Below are 22,500 nucleotides of genomic sequence, written 5' to 3'. Positions count from 1 at the left end.
GGGAAATGTTAGACTGCGAAGTCTTGGTCACCAAGGATTTTACTCAGCGTGTAGTTTCTAATAGTTAAAGGAAGAGAAGGGGCTGCTTAGCAAAAGCTAAGGTGGAGCAGAGGTGCCTTCTTGTGCCCAGGGGAGGAGTGTTCATATTTCCTAGGGGATTCCAAATTAATATCTTAGTTGGGGGAAAAAAAAAGGGATGGGTTGCTTAGCAGTTTTATCACTCATCAGCTGCTAGGCAAAAGATGCAAATGTATTATTTTCACTGACATATCAGGGTGCACAATTGTGACCCGGTAATTTAATTTCAGTATGTGAAAATGAGAAACATGTTGCCACAATACTTTTACTTCTGTACCAACAGAATACATCCGTTGTAAAAGAAATCCTGCTTTCACATCCGAAGCAGATTTCTAGTTGATAAAATTATAGCTCATTTTCCTGTCACAATCTCTAAGCATGGCATGAAGAAACATGGAAAACAAAAGGAGCCTTATTCATTTTTCTATAGTAATGTCTATACAAACTTACACAGAGCTTAGTCACTCGAAAGGAGCTTTAGGAAAAAATGATTTTCAACATCCTACTGAAGCCCTACCCATGATACAACTTTCTTTTCACACTAAAGAAGCCTGCCTACATAGTCTACTTGGAGTGGATTACGTAGCCACCACTATTTGCAAGGAGTGTCTGGAAATGCTGGAAAAGCAAGAGAGAGCAATTTTGATGCAAAACGATGCCTGATCGTTCCTTCAGAAACTAACAGGGCTTGTCACAAGTTGAAAGACCTCATTACAACTTTTATATTTGACCATGCCAGATGAACAACAGGCAGTGCAACTGAGCTTATAAGCATTTTGTACTTCCAATGTAATAACAGCAGCACTTTGGCCTCCAACTGTGTTAACACAAGTTAGAGCTGAGAGCTGATGCCGAAAAGGCCTTAGTCCTTGGCATCAGCAGCAAAATGCAGGCTAGTACAAAGCGCTGTAAGTGTATTACAAGATGCTTTTATATTGCACAATGCCTCCCTCAGTTCTAAAATACATTTCCAATTATTGACCATAGTGCTTCGAACAGCATGAAAGAAAAGACGCTATCTTTGATCCTTTAATTCAAACATTATATAGTGGAATGAGCTGATCACCTGGGCATGATGTGATAGGCTTTGTCTGTATATCCTTCATTAAAGTCTTTAGGTTAGCAACTTTTCTGCTCCAAATCTGTCCCCCCATGACAATGATAGTTATTCAAACACATTTACTGTCTGGCGCAGGTTTGCTTACAGTGACTATTACATAAATATCTAAGCACTAAAAAGGTAAGCCACAGGCTCAAGCTGCTGTCCCTTGTTAACAACATAGCAGGTCTGGTTTTTGCATGAGCTTCAATCCACTTTTAACACAGGTTAGGATTCGTTGATCAATATTTCTGCTATTGATCACCTGCCTTGACTGAATCTGAACATCCCACATCTCCTATGAAGTCCTGACTGTTCTACACAGCCAGCAGAACAAGTAGCACAAAACAATATTAAATCAAGATCTATAACAATTTAGTGTTCCTGATCTGGTTTTCTGCTCCCCTGGAAATGCCCAGAAGATACACCCTGCTGGCATTCATGATCCACTTTGAACCGTAGAAAATACTTTATCTTGAACAGAAGGCAGACCAGGTGGCACCTAACAGAGTAACTCATTCAGAGAGGCATGAGCTTGTGCAGGCTACAGCTTACTTTGCCAGGTGCTATAAATGGACTTGCAGAGAGCAGGGGTACTAAACTGAAAAGAATATGGTCATTTAAATACAAATGACAGTGATGGACAAAACTATTCAGAGAAAAACCAAAACTAATCTTACTTCTGAATTAAACTGATTTCTAAGGTTCAAAAAGGGTTGTAAGGCCAGCAGTCTAATATTGGTTATACTGATTATGAAAACAACAGAGTGATATTCCCTCCCAAATTGCGTCCTGGCCCTGTCTGGGACCAAAAGCTCACGTGCTGGGAAACAGCAAGAAACCCTGATCTGCAGCCGGACTTGAGAGTTCATGAAAAAGCTTGTTTTTGGAAGGTTTCCAGCTCTGCTGTGCAACTCCAATGAGTTTGGATTAGCAGCCAAACTTCTGGGTGTTATCTGAAAAATCTCGATCTTGTGCGCTTTACCTGCCAACCATTATTTCATGTGATCGATGGACTTGAAATAATTCATCGCCTTCGTGATACAGAAAGCAGCAGCGGCATTGGCACATTCCAAATAGAACGTCTCAATGACAGAAAACAGCTTGCAGCTCCCCAAGACAGCCAGTAATTAAACTGACGGGGGCCAGGGAATTCCAAGAGCCTGATAACAGCCATCTACCATTTGGTAATATGTACAGACCAACTTGTCAGGTAATAATTTAGGCACTTGAAATCTGCAGCTTGTCAAATGGGGGAAAAAAAAAAAAAAAAGAAAAGAAAAGGCAATTCAAATACACAATTGTGTCAGACTAACTCCAGCCCAGTCCAGGGGAAAAGCTGGGGTTTCAAGAGGTTGGAGAACAGCAATTAAAATGCATGCTTGATTTCAATGCAAATGCATCCATCTCTTCTCAATGAGAGCTGGACCTTGGGAGAAGTAAGAAAATAAATCAAGGCAAGTTTTACTGAATCCAGGAATACCTGTGGTGAAGGCAGCTGGGTGAGTGGCTGGGGTGAAGCCAGCCTTGTTATAAAGCCACCACAGGACTGGTTCAATGAGGAAAATAAACACCAGGGAAGTAACATTTTTATGCTTTGTGACATTAAAATTCCAGTGTAAATGCTCGCTGATAATAGCAGTACTGTTGGGGGAAAAATACAAGGTAGACTGATTATTTAATGTGATGACTAGACACTGCATAGCTGGCAGGATGATTTAAAATAATAAAGAATAAAATTGGCTAGTGGTGAAGTGCTTCTACTGCACTGGGAGAAAGCTAACACATGAACAGCTGTGTCCTGCAGAACTGCCTTGACTAGAGAATTTGGCCTGGATGTGGAACACCCTGAAGTCAGAAAATGCATGTTTAACTCTCTAGGTTGCAGAGGCAACTACAAAATGCTAATCAGGATCAACATTCAGGCAGCACAAGTCCTCCAGTGACTATATACGCGGAGATTCAGTGCAATTAGACTGATAAGCTTGGTCTGAAAGCTCACCTTCACTGGCAATTCTTTGGGCCGCAATCAATTCTTTGTTTTTACAAAGCCATGACATAATCTCTAGCGCACGTGGCAGTAAGTCTATCCCCCAAACAACTGATACAATCAACACTGAAAATGCCTCCTTCATGGGTCCAATACGGAGAATATTTAGAATTCAAACACAAACCAGCTGAGAAGGCAAGGTGCTGGATCTGAAACCAAAATCCTTTTATTCTGCTGTTAGTGAAACATCCAGACACATGCCTACAGAAATGCTGTTAGGAGTCATGCAATGGAGTGGTTAGTCGACCGTTCTTACAGTAAAACAGCAAAGTCTAAAGCAGGAACACAGGCTACCCATTACCTCCACCCACAAAGGTTGCGTTTCACGTAAGTTACTTACTATCCGACTCCTCCTCCTCATCACTGGAAGAAGAGCCAATAGAAAAGAGAGTTTTAGACTTAGGCATGAGCGGAGAGATGTTGAAGGAGAAGGAGATTCGTCTGGATGGCCGGGTCCGTCCCTGGGCTGAGAAGTGGGTTAACAGCAGACATTAGAGCATGCTTGAAAATGCATTTAATAATAAAAAAAAGGAAAGGAAAGGAAAGGAGCCAAAAGCACACAAAAACAAAGCAAAGTAGATGTCTGCAAAGCAGCTGGCTTCAGAAAAGGCATAAGCGGCAAAGAATTCAGCGTGTTTATTCCAAAAGATGCAGGTTGCATTCCGTGCATAACTTTGAGTTCAAGGAGTCTCTTATTTGCATTGGCAGATTTTGCTAGCAGCTCGTCCTAGGATTTTGTATTTGAACAATTATGTTTCCAAATATAGAAGAATTTACATAATGGGTCTCTGGACAAACAGCACCTTCTTCACTGGGAGAACTGTCAAGGAACCTACTCAGTGCAATGTGTTCCAGAGACTCCCCCACCAGGGCTAGAAAGCATACCGTGTCCATTTAAAATGGCACAGCAGGTGCTACTTGTAGCTAATCTACTTCACCTGAACTTTTGACTTTTTACTTTCAATGCTTCTACCATTCCCAAACGTAAAAAACACCAACCCAGTGAATTTACTGCCTGTGAAAACTGCTGAACTGAAAGCCCTGGGAGACCTAAAATCCCCTGCTTTTCTTTCCAACAAATATAGCATTGACAGAAGCCTCTTTCCTCCTGTTCTCTTCCAAGGTACATAACACTTGTTGAAAAGGAAATACCTATAGCTAGGACCAGCATTTCTGTAACCAAATCAATCTTTACTTCAAGGAATCTGCCAACTCACGTACTAAATTTGGGGATGATTTTGTCATATTGACCCCTACCTTCTATTAACAGGTCTTAGGCTACCAACGCACAAGTGTAAGCTATGTGTTACATCTTTTAATTCACCTTCTGAAATGATAACTTCACCTCCCAGTACTATCCATCTTCCCTGAAATCAGGAGAAGAGCCAACATGGATGGCACACTGCAGTGTCTTTTGAAATCTATCCAAATGAAGGGGACTCAATTGTACTGGCATTTTCAATGAATTTTTAAGAGAAGTGCCTTGAGAGCAGTGATCTCTCTTAATTAAACCAAAGTGCAGTTTTCTTGAGCAGGATGGCATATGAGCCCTGATGGCTAGCACAGAAAAATCCCACAGAATTCAACAGGATTGAAAAACAATATGAATGTAATAGGTTTCTTAAATAAAGGAAAATGCTCTTAGGATCTTACAATGGATATCTTGACATCTTAAAATAAATATTCTCCAGTCTACACCAGGGGCTTTAGGCTACATGACAGCGACTTTTTCCCAGCTGGCTCCACAGCCCTGGCATAGCTACCTTCCAGCTAGGGAGCTGTGCCCATGCCACCACTGCTTCTCCCAACCCCGCAGCTGCTTGGCTGACTTGAGTGGCGCTTCACCTGGAAGGGAGCTGCGCTGGGGCTGGGGAGCTGGAAGCTGCTTCTGCACTGCTGCTGCTTCTCTCTGCCTGTCTGCTCACCCGCCAACCCAGTCCAGCCTCTAGAAGCTGCACTCACACTGTAGCCTTGGGGAGAGGAAAAGGGGGAAAGGCTTAGATTAAATAAGGATGAAATTAGATAAGGATTTTTTTTTGAGAGGATAAAAGCAAAAGGGAAAATAGGAAGATGGGTACTCCTTACTTGAAATGAACATGGTTTTAAAAATGTAGGCCAGATCCAGAAAGGTATTTAGGAGCCTAAGGTGAAACCAGTAGGAGAGTTAGGGATCCGGAAATGAAAATGAGTTAGGCACCTCTATCTCTTTTTGCATCTGGCTCCTAGAGTAGAAGTAATTTCTCTTCAGTGAATTCAGAGCCAAACAAGAGCAGCTTTTGCTTCTGAAGACAACTAAGCAGACATAAGACAGCACATACACTTGGAGCAGTATGGTTAGCTGAAAAAAGGCACCAAAGGAAATGGGAAGCTAATATAGGAACTCATCCCTATCGCTGGTTAGCCAAAAATGTGACCTACCTTTTAAAATATATTTTTGCAGGATTCATGGCATTCTGTTGAGTCCTCAGGCTGTTTACTCACGAAACAATAGATGTTTTAATGGACTATTTTCTAACGCGGGTCAGAAATGCCTATAGTAAAACTCAGCCCTCACAACTAAACCAATGAGCACATCCGAGAGCTTGTGAGAAACACCTTTGCACAAACAAATCAACGTGCATGCACCATAGAGGAAAATACCAAGGAAACGCAATTCAGGTTCATGCTTCCAAGAGAAAATTGAAAAAAAAAGAAATATTTAACATGAAGGGTATTTTGACCATGTATAAAGCACATGATGTAATTTTGTAGCTATACTGTATGGTATAACTGCAAATGGGACTAAAAGGAATGAGGTGGGGAACACCTTATCTTGCAAAATCCTTCGCAACTGTACCTCTTTCTTTGGTCAAAATGTCCGCATGCGAAATGGTTCTGTGGTGCATTTGAAGACCAATGCCACCACTTAACGTGAAACAATCCTAGAGATATGTTACCCAACTGAAAGAATCTCTCTGAAATGTTTGCAGGCGACAGTGTGCAGTTTTTGTGTTGTTATTATTCCTATTAAACGTGCTAACTGGCAAACAAGCCAAAAAACACAACCCCCCACCCCCCATCACAGTCCCTCTCACTGTCACAGTTCTGAACAACAGGATTGCAAAGCATTATTTTTTCTCCTTTTTAGGTTACCGTTTGCTCAGACAGTTCTTAAATAGCAGTGTTGTTTTAATGTAGAAAACCCAAAACTCCTCAGACAGCTTCAATGCCTCCATTTCAGTAACTGTTATTTTGTTTTTCCAAAGCCAGTGGGAGCCTTTCGAACTTTCCAGCCAACAACTGTTGTGAACTCTCTAACTGCATAAAATGCTGAAGCATTAAAAACTGTGAATAGTCACAGTACCACCAGTCAATTCCCTTTGGGAAGACCAGGGACATCAAATTAGAAGGGATTAGAAGATGTTCAATTCTAGAAACAGACACTATTCCAACAGGCATGATGATGCACATGGAGAGACAGACAGAGGCCAATACTCCCCCGATATTTAAAAACTTGGGAGTTCAGTTATGGCTGCAGACATAAATTCCTCTCTTCTCACCTGGGCTGTCTTGCAATGTTTGGGAAAAGTGTTCTTTTATATCATCTACCCTAAAATTAAAATCATTGAGATTTGGTACCTGGTATAACTGTCAGCATGGCTCTATGAAAGCATGAATGTCCAAGTCTGAGAATACAACAGGAGTTATATGGTATGCTGTGACACTTTCCAGTGACAGGCTCTAAAGGACATCATGCAAAATAAGGGTACACCACCCCACTGGGCAAATAATTAATAACATTTAAATATTATAAATATACTAATAAATGGTATCTCACTATCCAAAAGGTTCAGAGCAGCTTGAAGATGAGGAAAAGCAAAATGAGTTACCCAAGTTTTCAATGCGAGTGTCAGGGTTGGGAACAGAACCTATGACCCAAATTTTCAAAGGGCTAATGATTTTGGAGGCCTCATTTTTGGGGTATGCTACTGCAAACCCTTCACCACAGCTCAAAAAAGACCTGATTTTCAAAAAACATGGAGCACTCATGTTTTTGAAATCAGGCCATGTCTCAAAATGGTCACCCAAGTAATTAGGACTCACAACTCATGATTCCCTGTCCCCAATTTGAGCTGCTAAACTAGTCTCAGTAGTCCACCCTGAACTGGCTGTCAAGCGCTATGTGCTCCAGTTCCTTCTGTTTGAGTTACTGCTTCCACTCCTGAGCGTATAGGACAGAGACCACTGGCTCAGCTGCCATTAACTAGATGAAAGATTAATAAAAGGGGAAAAAGGTTTCTGATCAAATTGATCTACTACCAGTTCAGGCCTAGGTGGCATTTGTAGAGTGCACTATAAGAAGAGCAAATTCTTTATGAAGTGGGTTGCAGTTTACATGAATTTGAAACAGTGGCATAAGTGTCCCTCAAATGCAATCCCCACTCTGTGAGCCTGACAAAAAGTTTCCAAGTAATGGGAGACTACCACTAGGCTGCCAACCTTCCTCACCCACTGAGCAAGCCTGTTTTCTGGGAGTAACCATGTTATTTATAGTGTTTGGTTAGCAACTGAAAATGATGCCAATAAACTCTTTGCTTAAAAAAAAAATGAAGGGCTTCAGCAGGAGGAGGAAAGAAAGTGTGACATAATACAGTTAGATGCAGTCCTTTTTACTGGGTGGATTTACTGGTGTTTTGGTTACTGTTGCTGGGGGACACATCCGTAGACCACATACTTATTAATCATGGAAGAAACAGGGAAATGAACTTAAAAATGGCACTTAAAAGCACCCTCTCTGTTAGGTTTGGAAGCTTGGATGGGAGAACCTACTAAAACTCCTTCCTTCAAAAGATCCTTTTTACTAGGGAGTGCAAACATTTGTTCTGAAATACAGCTCATTTTCTACCGCATGCTTCTACTGAAGGTAATGGATTTCTGGCACTGACTTCAGGGAAAGAGTAACATAATGAATCTATATGTAACAGAATTAGGTGCCGAGTTTTTCAAGTCAAACTAATCAACCATCAATCCATTAACTTTATTGGGAAGAACCTGGTTGATCAGTCAAAAAAGGACATTTTTTACTTTCCAATAAAAATGTTATTTACCGTAGGTAGAGGTTGACAAGTAAGATTAACTACATACCATGTATTCAGTAACATGAAAAAGCTGATGCACTCATACAGCTGGTGATGATCTGTATAAAAGATCATACCGAGTGTCTGACTGACAGTTAATAAGAGGAAAATGGGTGTAAAACTGCTCTTTCCTTGAACATGTAGCTTTACCTGGCAAAAAATACAAGCTCAAACAGAAGGATAAGTGAACCACTTTCACTGAAAATAACTTGAGAAATGTACTCTGGCCTTCTTACATTTCACCTTTGCACTTGGATCCTCTTTCTGCACCTCAACTATTTTGATGAACCATGACACTAATAGCAAAGGAAGAAACCCCCAAACAATGTGGGACTGATCACAAACATGCATTCTACAGTATACTCAGGAAACAGCTATTCTGATAGCAATGATTGAGGCATGAGTAAAAAATACCAGGTACATGTACAGCACAGTATTCTGAAGCGAGTTAGGCCCATGATTTAAGTATGGCACACACGTGCATGTATTCCATAAAATAAAAGGAAGCAAACAAAACATTGAAGGTTTGCTTCTTTTTTTTTTTTTTTTCCTTGAAAGAAAGCAAGAAGAACTTAAATGGGAGGACAAGAAAGACTGAAAGTCATGTTTACTCACTGTCCAGTCCTGGTTGACTGATTGTCATCAGCGATATGGATTTGGTCAGTGGAGAAGATATGGCAGAACTACAGAAATTAAATCCGTGAGGCTGGGATCTTTGGCGTATCTGTGGAATAGAGAACAACAGATAAGTCAAGTACAAGGCTCTCTGTCCAACCACAGACTACAGGTCTGGCACTCAAGTTTACTGATGGCCCAGCAGCAGCAGGCCATCCCTTTAAATTGTGGAACATTAAAACCCCCAAGAGTATCTGGTCCAAGGTAAGACGGTATGACAGAAACATGGGAAACTTCAGTATGACAGACATGAGTAAGAGTGAAATGTAGTATTATTTTTTCAACTGGGAGAGAAATATAAGAATGCAACAAAAATAGGATGTAGGCACAGGCTCCTTTCTTCTCTGGCAGGCTACTAACATGTACAACTTTGACTGATGAACAGTTAGATGAATGCTCTGATTTCAACCCCTCTAATGAATGGGAGCTGATTGTACACGATGCATATCCAGCTATCAGGATAGGTGGTAGTAGTAGTGTACTTTCAGTGAACGCCATTCAACAAAACACTGACTGTGGCACAGTAATGTCACCTCCTGTGGATCAGCTCTCATGAAACCTGCCTTTATCTTCTAACCTTGGGAAATGAGACTCTATCCAATCATCCCACTCAGCAACCCTTTCATTCTGGAGAAAGAGATGCTCTGTCATACATGCTGGAGAACTACTATGGTGAAAAGTAGTACCTTTTGTGTATTTAAAGCGTTTATGACTCCCAGTGCCTTTGAAAAGGACCAAAGGTAGATGGCTGTACATCCGGCCCACCTCTTCTGATTGAACCATTATTAATTCCCCACTCTCCAAGAAAGTATTAATAAATCTATGTAATCCTCCATTTTCTTTACTACACTCTGCTGGTTACAGAAGTAAATGGAGTACATGTGGTATGAAAAGAGAAAAGGTCCTCCCCTTTCCTTATATGAAACTGGTATAAACCTGACCACTTTAACAGATAAAATGATACTTGGCCCCTTTATATGCCTCATATTTTTAAAGGCACAAACACAAACACTAAATGCCTAAATCTCGTAAGACCCCTACGGAAGAATTATCATCGTCTTTACTAGGCAAAAGTGACATAATCTTCCCAGAGGTGTTCAGGCAGTCAGTGGCAAAGCACTTAAGAATTTCTTGTTTCCCAGTTTTAGTTTCTAGCCCATCAATGACTCCTCTACGACTGAGGAGCAAGGCTGTTTTAGACCAAGTAAAGACAGGGGAGTCTTTCAGCTTCCATTTTGTGGGTCTCTGGGCTAAGAGAGGCCACCTGTCATTTATTATGAACACAAAGAGAAGCCCTAGCAGTGAGGTCCACACCTGGGAAATCCGTGGTGCCCCTTGATTTACCAAACATGAACAGAAATAGGCCTTTACCTGATGATCAAACCCTCTGAGTTCCCCATGCTCAGATTCAAGTTCTTCTTCAGTGAGCAGGACCGAGGACTCTTGTTCATCGCTGGCAAGTGGGCTATGTCTCAGGTCTTTGGAACTCAGGGAGGAAGTTTCTAAATTTGAGGGGGGCTTCTTGATATCATCAGAGTCGCCCGCAAGGCCTTCGAGGCTGTAACTGAAGACATTTAGCAGAGATTAGACCCTTAACGTTCTCAACATTTAACGTATAACCTTGTGTCTGAACTGCATTCATGAACCACCTTCTAATTCCAATGGGACACCACCCCTAAGCTAACAGTCAAGTGAAAACAGGGACGTTATTCCCTCTGTGTCACTTTGCAGTGCGACCTAATTCAGGCAGCAGCTCCTGCTTATATTCCCTTCAATGCAGACAACAGTGTCTTGGTACCATCAGGCAAATAGTTGCCTGAGAATAATGGATTAATATGTGAATGTATTACTGGATTTGCTCTCTTTCTCTCATTAATGGGTCAAATACAAAACCTGGAATGTTCATCTGAAGGCTCACTTTTTCTTTGCCTTGCACAATATGCCAGCTTACACCTCTGAGATGCGGCTCTATTTACCCGGTATAACCTGATGCTGTTTGCACCTGAACGAATGTTTTACAGTGAAAAGTTTTACACCTTCCAGTGAAGCTGCTGTTTATAGAGAGCAATATATGTAATGTTAACACCTGTCTTTGCAGATATATTCCTTAATGCTGCTTATTATTCAATACTTCAGAAGGGCTTGGCAGAATGCAGGGCACTGGTGACAGAGTTTAATTATTAAGCGATCCCCATCAGACAATGACTCACATTTTTATCATTTTTTACTCTAACCAGATCTATCCAAATGAGCCAAACAAAATTATTCAAAGCCAAACCAAACAAAAAGCACTTGTGTGCATAACAGTGCTTCTGAAGGGATTAGCTGGACTCAGCTATAGTTATGGCTGCTGAAAAGCAAGTTTTTCTTGGACAAAACCATACTACTCTTGCCTACAACACCACCCTCTCCTCCATATATTGTGTGACCCATCCAGACCTACCACTACCTTCCCTACTCTTCCAATGTTTGGCTCTCACACAACACTCTGTTTAAGCTCTGATACCTAGACACACTTCATCCCTTCCTATTCCAGTCCTGAGTAACTATGCATCTCTCAAGATCATAGTACTTGGGGTTGGAAGGGACCTAAACAGATCATCAGGTCCAACCTCCTGCCCCAGGCAGGAACAGGTGCCAGGATCATATCACCCCAGCCAGATATCTGATCAGTCTCCTCTTGAAGACCCCCACAAGGTAGGAGAGACCACCACCTGCCTTGAGAGCCCATTCCAGAGCCTGGCAGCCCTAACTGTAAAGTAATGTTTCCTGATGTCCAGCCTGAACCTTCCCTCTAACAATCTGTGGCTGTTATTCCTAGTAACCCCAGGTGGTGCCGCGGGGAACAAAGCTTCCCTTAGTTCCCGCTGGTCCCCCCTGGTAAGTCTGTAAATGGCCACCAGATCCTCTCTCAGCCTTCTCTTGTGGCGGCTGAACAGGTTCAGGCCCTTTAGCCTCTCTTTGCAGGGCCTGCCTTGCTGCCCCCTGACCATGTGGGTGGCCCTCCTCTGGACCCTCTCAAGGTTAGCCACATCTCTCTTGAAGCGCGGCGCCCATAACTGGACGCAGTACTCCACTGTGGCCTGGCCAGTGCCGCATAGAGGGGGAGGGATCACCTCCTTGGACCTACTTGTGATGCATCTGTAGATGCATGACACGGTGCAGTTAAGCCTTACTGATTGCTTCCTTGCATTGGCGGCTCATGTCCATCCTGGAGTCAGTAATGACCCCAAGATCCCTTTCTGCCACTGCGTTGACAAGAAGGGTGTTCCCCCCAGTCTGCAGGTGTGTTGCTGGTTCCTTCTCTCTAGATGCAGCACCCTGCACTTGTCTGCACTGAATTGCATCCTATTCTCATCCGCCCACCTCTGTAACTTGTCCAGATCTAGCTGGATTCTGCACCCCCCCCCCAGCATGCCCACCTCGCCCCACAACTTGGTGTCATCAGCGAATTTGGACAGCGTGCTTTCCACCCCCACATCCAGATCACTGATAAAGATGTTGAGCAGTACAGGCCCTAGGACTAAGCCCCGAGGGACTCCACTGCCCACATCCCTCCAGGTCGAAAACGACCCGTCCACCACCACGCTCTGGGTGCAACCATCTAGCCAATTTGCAACCCAGCTGACTGTGTAGGCATCAATGCCACAGTCAGCAAGATGTGCCTCATTTCTGACCTGAAATACCCCCAGCTATGAAAATCCTAGGTTCCCAGCTCAGCTCTATCAGTGAAGCTCTCTCCTGCTACGCAGCAAACTCTGCCAGTTAAATCAAAGTCTTTCTGAGAGGGCAGACTCATGATGGTCTAACCTGTATAGGAACTCAGGTGATACCAGTGCATATATGTTTTCATTTTGGGGAATTACAACATTACTTCAGCACTTCAAATACTTTTTGTAAACTTTGGAGCAAGACGTACACTGAACCTGAATAACTTGAGCTAAAATGTCCAGCATATTAGCAATTTCAGCTTTCCCACATTGGATCACAGTTCGTGGTGGCCTGAGGAGGGCCAAATGTTTTACAGAACAAACCCTAGCTATGCACAAGATAGCTAGAATCAAAGCTAATCATGAAATCTAGCTGGCTGGTGAGTTATCATTCATAACATGTTAAAAATATAAATCCGCATGGTACAATATATTTTCCCAGCTGGACAAACTTTCACAAAGACTCACATAATAGATGCTAGCATTTGATATTTTGTCAGAGGTGCTAGATAGATGACAAATGCACAGAATCCTCAAAGCAAAAGCTGCTGTTAGTTGTAAGTCAGAAGATTCAGGCTTCTGTTTTTTAAAGATTGATTTTAGGTTAGTAAATGAGAAGTCAGGCATGCTTAGGTACTTGAAATTCTATTAGTTTATAGAAGTCTTTGATTGTACTGTGTCCAACAGCTTGTACAGTACACTTCCAAATATCTGCAAGGAGAAATCTGTCCCATTTCTATTGATTATCTAGGTGCAGAAAGGCACTTCTTCCCAGATCCAAATCACATTTATGTACATGGTAGCTTGCTGTGATACTGATATTATCTACCTACCAACAGCTGGGCTCAAAACAGCAATGCGATTCATACAGGTCAAACAGTCATTGACTAGTAATGTGACATATGGTTACAACCTGCTGTATCTGGACCATGCCCAAACAGTCCAAAGGAAAATAACCTGTACCTAAATCGCAGAGCTATCTAGCTCCCCCCCACTCCCCTTCCCCCCCACAAGTGATATCTAAGATTCTCTCCTGAGCCATTAATTACTGGGAAGGGAAAAAAATAAAGAACAGAAGCTACGAAATCTGGGACCAGATCTTCAGATATGTTATTTCACTTCAGTTGAGAATCTGAGCTGAGATCATCAATCCCAACTTTGGATGTCTTACTAACAGTTTTAAATCACTAGGGATAGTGAATCTAGACTTATCCCACAGTTTTACTCTTTGACAGTATACATATTTTGCCCCTCTGCTGGAGAGAAAAGAACCCTCATTTTACTAGGGACAAGTCTATATGAATGTCAACGCCTATAAAAGATCAATCATTCTGGAGCAATGCAGTGATGCATCTCGTTAGCTCTCACTGGTTCTTTCGCTGCTAGGATCATACGTTTTATGGAAAAATCAGAGAAAGTCAGAGGAAAAAAAAAGAGTTCAGGACAAATAATGCAACTTTGCCAACACTTGAGACCAACACAGACACAAGCAGCCATCACCTCTTCTAGCATCCTACCTTGTAGAAGACCTTTTACCAAGTGCAAGGAAAAAAAAACCCCAAAACAGACGAAGCAAACACATTCAGGCCACCGCAGCAGAAAAACAGACTACAGGCACAAAGCTGACAAGACTCCGCAGTGCTCTTTTGCTGCTGCACACTTATTTATACCATACCTTCTAAAATTAAAGTCAGCACCCGTGGCAATGTACTGTACGCCAGAAGGACACCAACTCAAGCTAGGAACATCAAAGGCAGAGAAAGGAAAAGGGCAGCAATTATTGGATTGGCACAGAAAGGGGTTGTTTAAAGACCCTTGCTTCTTTTTAGAGATGTCTTTTTTTTTAAAAAAAAAAAACAAAACTTTTTATGCAAGTTTGTGGTTGATAAAGCAGACCAGCTTGTCTGCCCTAAGAAACCATACAGCCCCCTTTATTACCAGACAACAGGTTACAGGGCAGTTCGAGCCTCCCTCAAGCTGGCTGCATCAGTGAGCACCAACAGTGAATGGCAGTGAGCACTTCTGTGAGTGACAGCGGAGCTCACACTTCACGCCCACTGAACGGGAGGTGGTGTCAGCTGTGAATGTGCTTTTACAAATGTGGAACTGGGACCCACCAAGCCAATATTTTACAAACCATGGGGCAGCACTGACGTACCTGGTCTGTTACTGGTAATGATGAATGGCACCTGCCATCAAAGGACCTGAACAGTGCTTTAAAGCAGGGCCGCACAACTTCTGAGCAGCCAGCTACATACTGCATTGCCCACCCCCAGGCTCCAGCTGCTCCAACAGGCTCTACGACCCTGCCCACAGGTGGAGGCAGGAAGAGGAAGCCACAGCTACAGGAGCAGTAAGGGGGGAAATGGTGCCAGTAGGACAGCCCAATTTTAAAGCATTTAATGGAATAAACCCCACTCCAAGGAGTTTAATTATTAATCTTGTTTTTGCAAATAGGGAAAAAGGAGGCAGGAGCGTAGGCAGTTTGCCCAAGGTTGCACAGAAAGTCACTGTCAGTCAGAAACAGAAGTGTCTCCTGACTCCTAGTCCTGTATTTAAAAATCACAAGACAATACTCTTTTTCTTTTCTCAGTTCCCTTAGGATGAATTCAAATGCACACTTTCAACATGCTAGCCAGAAGTCTCTGAAGTTACACCACAGAACAAATCACGCTCGCCCCCCGCCTTTTCTCTCTCCTATGTGTGGTTCTAGGGCTCTGAGCAAAATGGGGGAAAGGGTCTTCCCAAAAAGTGTCAAAGGAATCAAAATGAATGGAATGGTAAAAGCAATTTGCTGAATGAAGCATGGCATTTTGTTGGAAGATTAAACAAGTTGCTGTAGATATGGCCAGCAACTGCGAGGCCAGGAGTTATATTCATTTCTGTTTGGTTTTGGCTGAGATGCTAATTAACCTGTGACACCTCCAGTGAAGCTCCTCTCCCTTCAGATGCAAAAGCTCTTTTCTGAAGGCTTCCAAAACATCACCATAAATAGCCATTGTGACGAGCACCTTACTGTAACATGAAGACCTTTTACACTCTTTACAGCCATTATTTTCTTAAACTAGTGTGGAGCAGGGAAGTATTAGCCCCATTTTACAGCTGGGAAATCTGAGAACAGCAAGAAAAGAAACTTGTTTAAAGTCAAAGGAAGCAGTGTGCTGCTTGACTACAAACAGCTCCCATCACTTGTAGCTGTTCTCGTCTACAAAATTGCGTTGAATCTTCCTGAAGGACCCATGTATCCTATCTCATGAAGATCCAGCTCCTTGGAGTTGTGTGTGCTTTGGGGGGAAGGGGGGGTTCGGCATATATGCTCTTGAATGATTAAAATTAACTTTCAGTGGACAATAGTGAAGTAAAAGGAATAAGAAACAGACATATATGAAAATAGAAACTTTTCTATTGAAAATTTATAGTGACAATTTTGGACTTTATAATGGCAGGGCAGGAAAACAGAGGAGTAGCACCGAGGAGGCAGCACAGAGGAAATGACAGAATGTCCCAGAGAGGGATAAAAACTCTTGGCAAACATGCTGGAAAGAGAAATGTATAGAACTATAATCTTGCTGGTGAGCCACCCACCATCTGCTGGCAACACTATGCAAAACTTGAGAGAGTGGATCATTGTACAACATGTACAAATCCTTTATAGAAAGATCTGGATGGAGAAAAAGGCTATTGTGTGCGAGACTGCCAACTAGAACTGATTTCCACTGTCCTCTCTACAGTGTCATTTCTAGGCTATCAAAATGGCTGAGACCCTGGAAAAGAGGTGCAGGAATAAGTATGTTTTCTAAAGAATCTGATCTATATTTTCAAAAGGTAGCTAGGGGTTTGAGTGGCCTGCTTGAAAGAAGTTACCATTATGATGACCAGTGTCCTCTCCCAGGACACTATAGACTCAATGCTGATCTGCAGAAGACAGGTAGATCCACTACGTATTAATTAAGTGGCTAGCTCACAAAGTGAACGCAGAACCAGAAAATTCATTCGTAGCAAGCAATATCACTCAAAGTCTAATCTGTCGGCAGTGATTAAGACACATGCAGGTGTCAGAAAGTAGGCAGCACTCAAGTGAAAAACCTCATGGGAAAGGACAGAATAATATCACCATTTCCTCTTCCACGCTCACATGCTTTTTTTTCTTAATGGCATGATGAAATCAGTTAAGTACTCAAGTGAGATTTCCCTCTCTAGTAGGTGTTACAATAAAAAAGGAAGATGCTGTATTAGGTGTGTGTAGTATCCACTCCTCAAGGCTGTGCTTGGGGACCAAGCATTCTGCATGTTACAGCAAGGTGCAAGTCAAACAAAGCAGGTCTTCACTGGAGCTGAAAGACAAGGTTTAATAGCCTTATACAAGGCTTGTCTAGGGCTGACAGCTTATCCTACAGCTGTGAGGAGAACAAAAGGCTGTTTCTATAGACTCATGTAGAAACAGGGCTCAAAACCTTTTTCAAGAGCTGTGCCCACTGTTGCTCATACAGGCTAATCATGCTGATGCTTTGACAAGGAATTCAAGACAAGTGTGCCTTATCCTTAGGTGTGCCTGTGTAGGTATACATATATCTCTTATATGCATGCGGGGTTAGAAATCATATTCCTGCCAGATGGAAAGGAGTAAACTTGGCTATGAAAGCTATGCTTATTTTTCAGCTTTTCAGGAGATGGCGTATTATTTATCTTATGCATCCTTTTCAGTTATGTTCGCTCAACTGCCAATCATGAATATCTTGGCATTTGAATTTGATACGTTTTAAATAAGTTAAGGATACATAGGCAAACAAATAATGACATATCCATTCTTAATTCAACTGTACATCCCAAAGAAGGAACAAATATCCAATAGAATAATCTGCAAACATCCAATAACCTTCAAACCACCTCATGAACAAGCTGCCCTGGAGAAAACTGCCTTGCAGCGTGCTTTGAAAGTCACTGAGCTTGGAGTGCAACAGATCAAGGGGGAAAGCAATGGAGCTGGATATCTGTTCCAGGATGAGATGCATGTTTTGAGGAGCACGGGTGCTAACCTCAAATTAGCTACCATGAGAGTATGAAGTTAGTAGACATTCAAATGCAAAAGGGTTAGTTAAATTAGTTGGCGCTGTACCTTCTCCTATGAATGGGAGGCTTCCTTATACCATCCCCCAGAACTCGCATTGAACTGAAAATGAATCATGGACAGTGGTCAGCAATTAGAACGGAATAAAATGAACATATGGCAGTTGCATGGAAAAAAAAAAACGGGAAAATGAAACCTGTTGCATCAGGACCAATGCACCATCCATAAAAGCTCTCTTCTCTCTTTTTTGTACTAAGGCCTTTTTTACTGAACAAAGATTCAAGGTTACTTAGAGGTGATGATGAACATGGGTTAGCTAACTGTAGGGGGACAAGCTGTGCCCCAACGGTTCAAAAGCAGCCATCGCTACCAACCACCACTAGCAAGGGCTCTAGTTGCGTAGTGTAAGCAAGGTCTGTATAGATATCATTGAAACAGTCAACCTTTTCTTTCTTGTCATGAAAAGGACTGTAGTCTGCAGGGCGAGAGAGGCTGGAAACCCAGCATGAATTGTAAAAATTGCTGAGGGTGAACATGATAAACTGAAGCGGTGTACATTTTTGTTATGAGGTTTATGAAGAATAAGTATTTTAAGAAAAAAAATGTAGGCATTTATAGGTAAAGCAGTGAAGGAGGAGGAAAAACCAAGAATGTGTTTTAATTCCTGATCCATATTTTGTTGTTCTTTAAAAACAAAAAAGTTTGTTCTGCTTTGTGGGCTTCCCTGCTTCTTGCACCAACAGCTAGCTGCCCCAGAGTGTGATCTATTTTCCATTGTATGAATAGAAAGCCTCCCAACAGCTTGACTGGAAGTTGGATCAAGCCCTCGGTCTTTAATAGAAGGGCAGTGGCTTCCAATAAAAACCCTTCCTCTTCCTCTCACAAATGGTTTAGCTAAATGGATATTAGGAAAATTTTGAACCAGTTTGAATAAAAAAAAGCAATCGTTCAAATATTACTTCCTTTGCATTTGCAGTTCCCTACCCGTTAAACCGACCTTTAGGGATATACAAAACAAACTTCTAATGTAAAAAAACAAGTACAAAAAAATGTCAGGTCTTCATGTATTGTAAAGCAGAAAGGGCAAAGACCAAACTACCTTCCTTTGCAAGCCACCTTTAGGACAGCCATGGTTCTTGTCCAGTGGTAGCTGAGCCTAAGGACATATGAGAATACTTCTTGTGTTCCTTTACTTTAAAGAAATGTATCATTCATTTACAGTAGGAATAGTTTCCCGTACCATAAACAGAATCATCCAACCCCTGATGCAGAAGTCTTTGCCTCCATCTGTTTAGCATTAGCAGTAATTGCCAGCTATGCAGAGTTTATTACCCTCAGAAATCCTTACATAACAGGTTCTGCACTTAAAAAATAAATCTTTCTAAATGAGTTTATGAGCTTATAAACTCTTCTGTCAGACCAACTTTTTATTTCTGAAGTTGCCTCTGTTGCAGCTTTCAAGTATTGCTGTTGCTTTATTTATGTCTGCACCCCCATGGGACTGGGAATCAAGTCCAGAGAAACAGGACAGAATAAGTAGGAAAATAAATAGTTAACAACAACAGTCACATAATTTTTAGAGTGCTGTGTGGTTTTCTCCCCAAGTTTGGCTTTCAGCAAGATAAACCTTGTAACAGGAAGGATCTAAAGTCTCACTTCAGTTCATGCATGCGACTGGAAAAAACAAAGGACAACTGATGGTTTGAATATAATGGATCTAATGATGGCCAAATTAATCTTTAATAGAGGGCAGTGACCCATGAAGACAAATTCTCAGCATTCACTGTGGCAATAACACTCAGAGCGTGATGCAAAACTGCAGGCCTGGACTTAGCTTTTATAAGCCACGCATGCATGCTGAAGATGAGGATGGCTGCACACTCCGTGGGACTTCTGAAACAAAGTGCCCACACTTATTTTGAGAGACAGATGCCTGCTCTTCAGTCTCTGACCAAGCCTCCATTGATTTGAACAGAATCAGGATTTGGCTCAAAATGACTTCAGTAAAACTAAGTTAAGTTCTGTACCACATCATTGAAAGAGAAATCTGATTTGCATAAGAACATGCTGGGTATGACAGGAATTTTGGGACCATGATGCTCAAAAGGCATCTGAGCAAACTACTTTATAGGTGCAATTTTTGCGTAAGTGGAGATCAAGATATGACAAACTTTGGAAAAGAGCATCTTGGTCTTCAAGTGGCTGCTGTGAACTGTCGCACTGAAAGCCTTGCTGCTATGACTTTCTCTCCTTTTCGAAAGGTGAGAAGTCATGGGGAAAAACTGGGAGTGTGCCCGCCGAGCTGCCAACTGCCCTGGTGACTATTTTGAGGTACGGTCCATGGGAGACTGAGGTGAGACCAGTCCTTTGCACACCCACCATGAATCAACCTGAGACTAGAAACCTGTACCTCTCTGTTAAAGTCCTTGTAGGCCATAAAACATCTTACTGCAAAACTAGTAGTGGCTGCACTTATTCCCTAATCTCCTAGGCTTAATACTCCAATAGTTTCTCTACCAAAAACCTCCCTGTGGAAATGCGTGGTGATAATTCAAATTAAAGACCTGGTTGACAATATTTCAGTTCACTTTAACGGGCGTTGGGTCAGGTATTATGCTGGAAAGCTAAAACATATACTAGCCATGGAGGTCTTGTGTAGGAAAGTTGGGTTTTTCGTCTCTGTGATCATAGAATAATCGAAAACGAACTCACTTCTCTGCATTTCATTACACCTTTCAAATACCACGTTCAAAGCTCACATGAATATACATGTGTAGGCATAAATACCTACAAACAGGCTTCTACTCACCTCCTGTGATTTATTTCTGCCTCATTAGCAGCATTTTTCCCTGGCCCCCAGCTGTGCCGACGGAAGGGTGACAGTGGTCGCATTGAGTTTCTTAAGACAGAGGAATGGGCAGGCACTTCTGTGATACTATCCATCTCTTCTTCCGTCTCGCCTGAGCCAGCAGGTTCACTGTCCCTTCCCTCTGCATTGGCCATATTGATGCAGCTCCCATCCAGACTGTGCCTGTCCTTATGCCTAATGGAGCTTAAGACGTGTGGAAGGGAAATGTCACTTCCGAGGGATGAGTTCCTCTCTAAAGACACTGTGTCATCTGCTGAAGAGCTGGAACTGGTGATATCGCAAGCAGACTGCTCCTCTTCTGGCTGCTGTGGCAAAAGCAAAAAACACACACTCAACTCATAGAAACTAACAGCGTGTGCAATCCAATCAACAGAGAAGCTAAATCTGTTCCTTCTTTTCATAGCAGATTACACCCTGTTACTTTATCCAAACTTCAACCTCATCCCAGCAACTGTTAACCTGGACTCCCATTCAGGTGTGCTGATGTATCCCAAGTCTCTCCCTTCAGTATTTCCTTCGCACAATATGCCTTATGTCTAACATAGCGTCACCTGCAAGCCTAACCCTGACCTCCACCAAAGCCAAGATTTGTGAACCTGCCAAGTACTTACCTGGCTTTACTGCTAGATACAGGGTCACCATGACTTCAGTCAGGAAGTTCAGTCCTTACTGTGTGACCTGAGCTAGATTGGTAACTTCTAGCCATTACAGCTGAAAAGCTGACACAGTGTTGCACTGCATTGTCCCGCACAAGCTGAACATGACTGGGTTGCATGAAACACACACAAAATCAAGACCAAGTCCCTTCCCCCATCCAATTTCCATTTAGCAAAAAGTTAACGTCAGGGCTTTCAGCATTTTTTTAAAAAAAATCTGACTGTAATCGAAAAAGACTGTTCCACAGGATCAACCACACTATTACAGGTCTTGATTCATACTGTAATTTTGGGTTTAGTTTGCTCCAAAAGCAATAAGTGGAATTCAAGCTGGTTCTGTCTGGCTACATGCCACATGCTGACAATACATCCTAAAGCGAGTCTATGATTATTCTGTGTTCCTGGTGGCTTGTATAAAACACACAAGCACGTTTATGACATCACCTTATGACAGGAATGGTGTCTGCCTTCTGGGACTGATGTGCGAAGTTTCAGTTCATCCTTCTGCAGAGCCCTGTACGGTGTCATTTAAAATAGTAATACGCCAGGTGATCGGTCAGATTATATATAATAGGCTATTCAAGAAAGCCAGGGCAACTAACTGTCTTCAACTACTAGACTCGGTGATGCTCAGCAGGACGTGAGCATCCAAAGAGCTGTAGTCTGTCAGCTCTCGTTTGCTGAGGATACAGAATTCAAATCTCCAGAAGCTTTTAGCGAGGCAGCACATAGCGTGAAGCCTTTTGCCACACAACTCACTACCATGGCAAGGTCCAAAAGTCTGAGGTCTTTCAAAAATCAATAGATTAGAAATCTAACATCGTGTACATTCTGGGCTCTGTTTGTCCTGGAACAAAATTATAAGTACAATCTATTACCGTGTTTACATAGCAAAGAAATCTGGAAGTTTTCTTTCTTTTTCTTGTTAAATGGCCTTCAGTGAAATACTTCCTAAATTAAAGAGAAACCTTACAGTCGAGTTTGGCGGTCACTAAAAGTATCTCTGTTTTTAATTCTTATACTGATTTAATAGGTGCAGAACTGAATGTATACTGCATGTTTTAAATAAAAGATTCCACATTATTCTCCCAACCTCATCCATCAAGGGGGAGGAGTGGGGGGAAAAATCAAGGGAATGGTCAGAAGGAGCTTAATACTTGCACGCAATAACTTTTTCC

General features: G+C 42.1%; 1 protein-coding gene across 7 annotated transcripts in view; it reads right to left on the bottom strand.

The window, feature by feature from the left end:
- AKAP13 (A-kinase anchoring protein 13) overlaps nt 1-22,500 on the bottom strand; it is a 324,780-nt gene that overhangs the window by 49,946 nt on the left and 252,334 nt on the right. For 2 of the 7 annotated variants that reach the window (XM_090029889.1, XM_090029887.1), the window contains exons 13-17: nt 20,607-20,971; nt 17,846-17,899; nt 14,405-14,467; nt 10,391-10,583; nt 8,960-9,068 (exon numbers count right to left, since the gene is read on the bottom strand). In XM_090029889.1, the coding sequence (XP_089886015.1) occupies nt 8,960-9,068; nt 10,391-10,583; nt 14,405-14,467; nt 17,846-17,899; nt 20,607-20,971 (784 nt within the window). The remainder of the gene's footprint in view (nt 1-8,959; nt 9,069-10,390; nt 10,584-14,404; nt 14,468-17,845; nt 17,900-20,606; nt 20,972-22,500) is intronic. The other 5 variants (XM_090029888.1, XM_090029891.1, XM_090029892.1 and 2 more) reach the window with 5 other exon arrangements.

This window comes from Crocodylus siamensis, chromosome 15 (assembly GCF_052110815.1).
Source record: "Crocodylus siamensis isolate JL-2025a chromosome 15, ASM5211081v1, whole genome shotgun sequence".
Taxonomy (NCBI): domain Eukaryota; kingdom Metazoa; phylum Chordata; order Crocodylia; family Crocodylidae; genus Crocodylus; species Crocodylus siamensis.
Note: the sequence above shows the minus strand (reverse complement) of the source record. Positions and strands in the feature narration are given on the sequence as shown.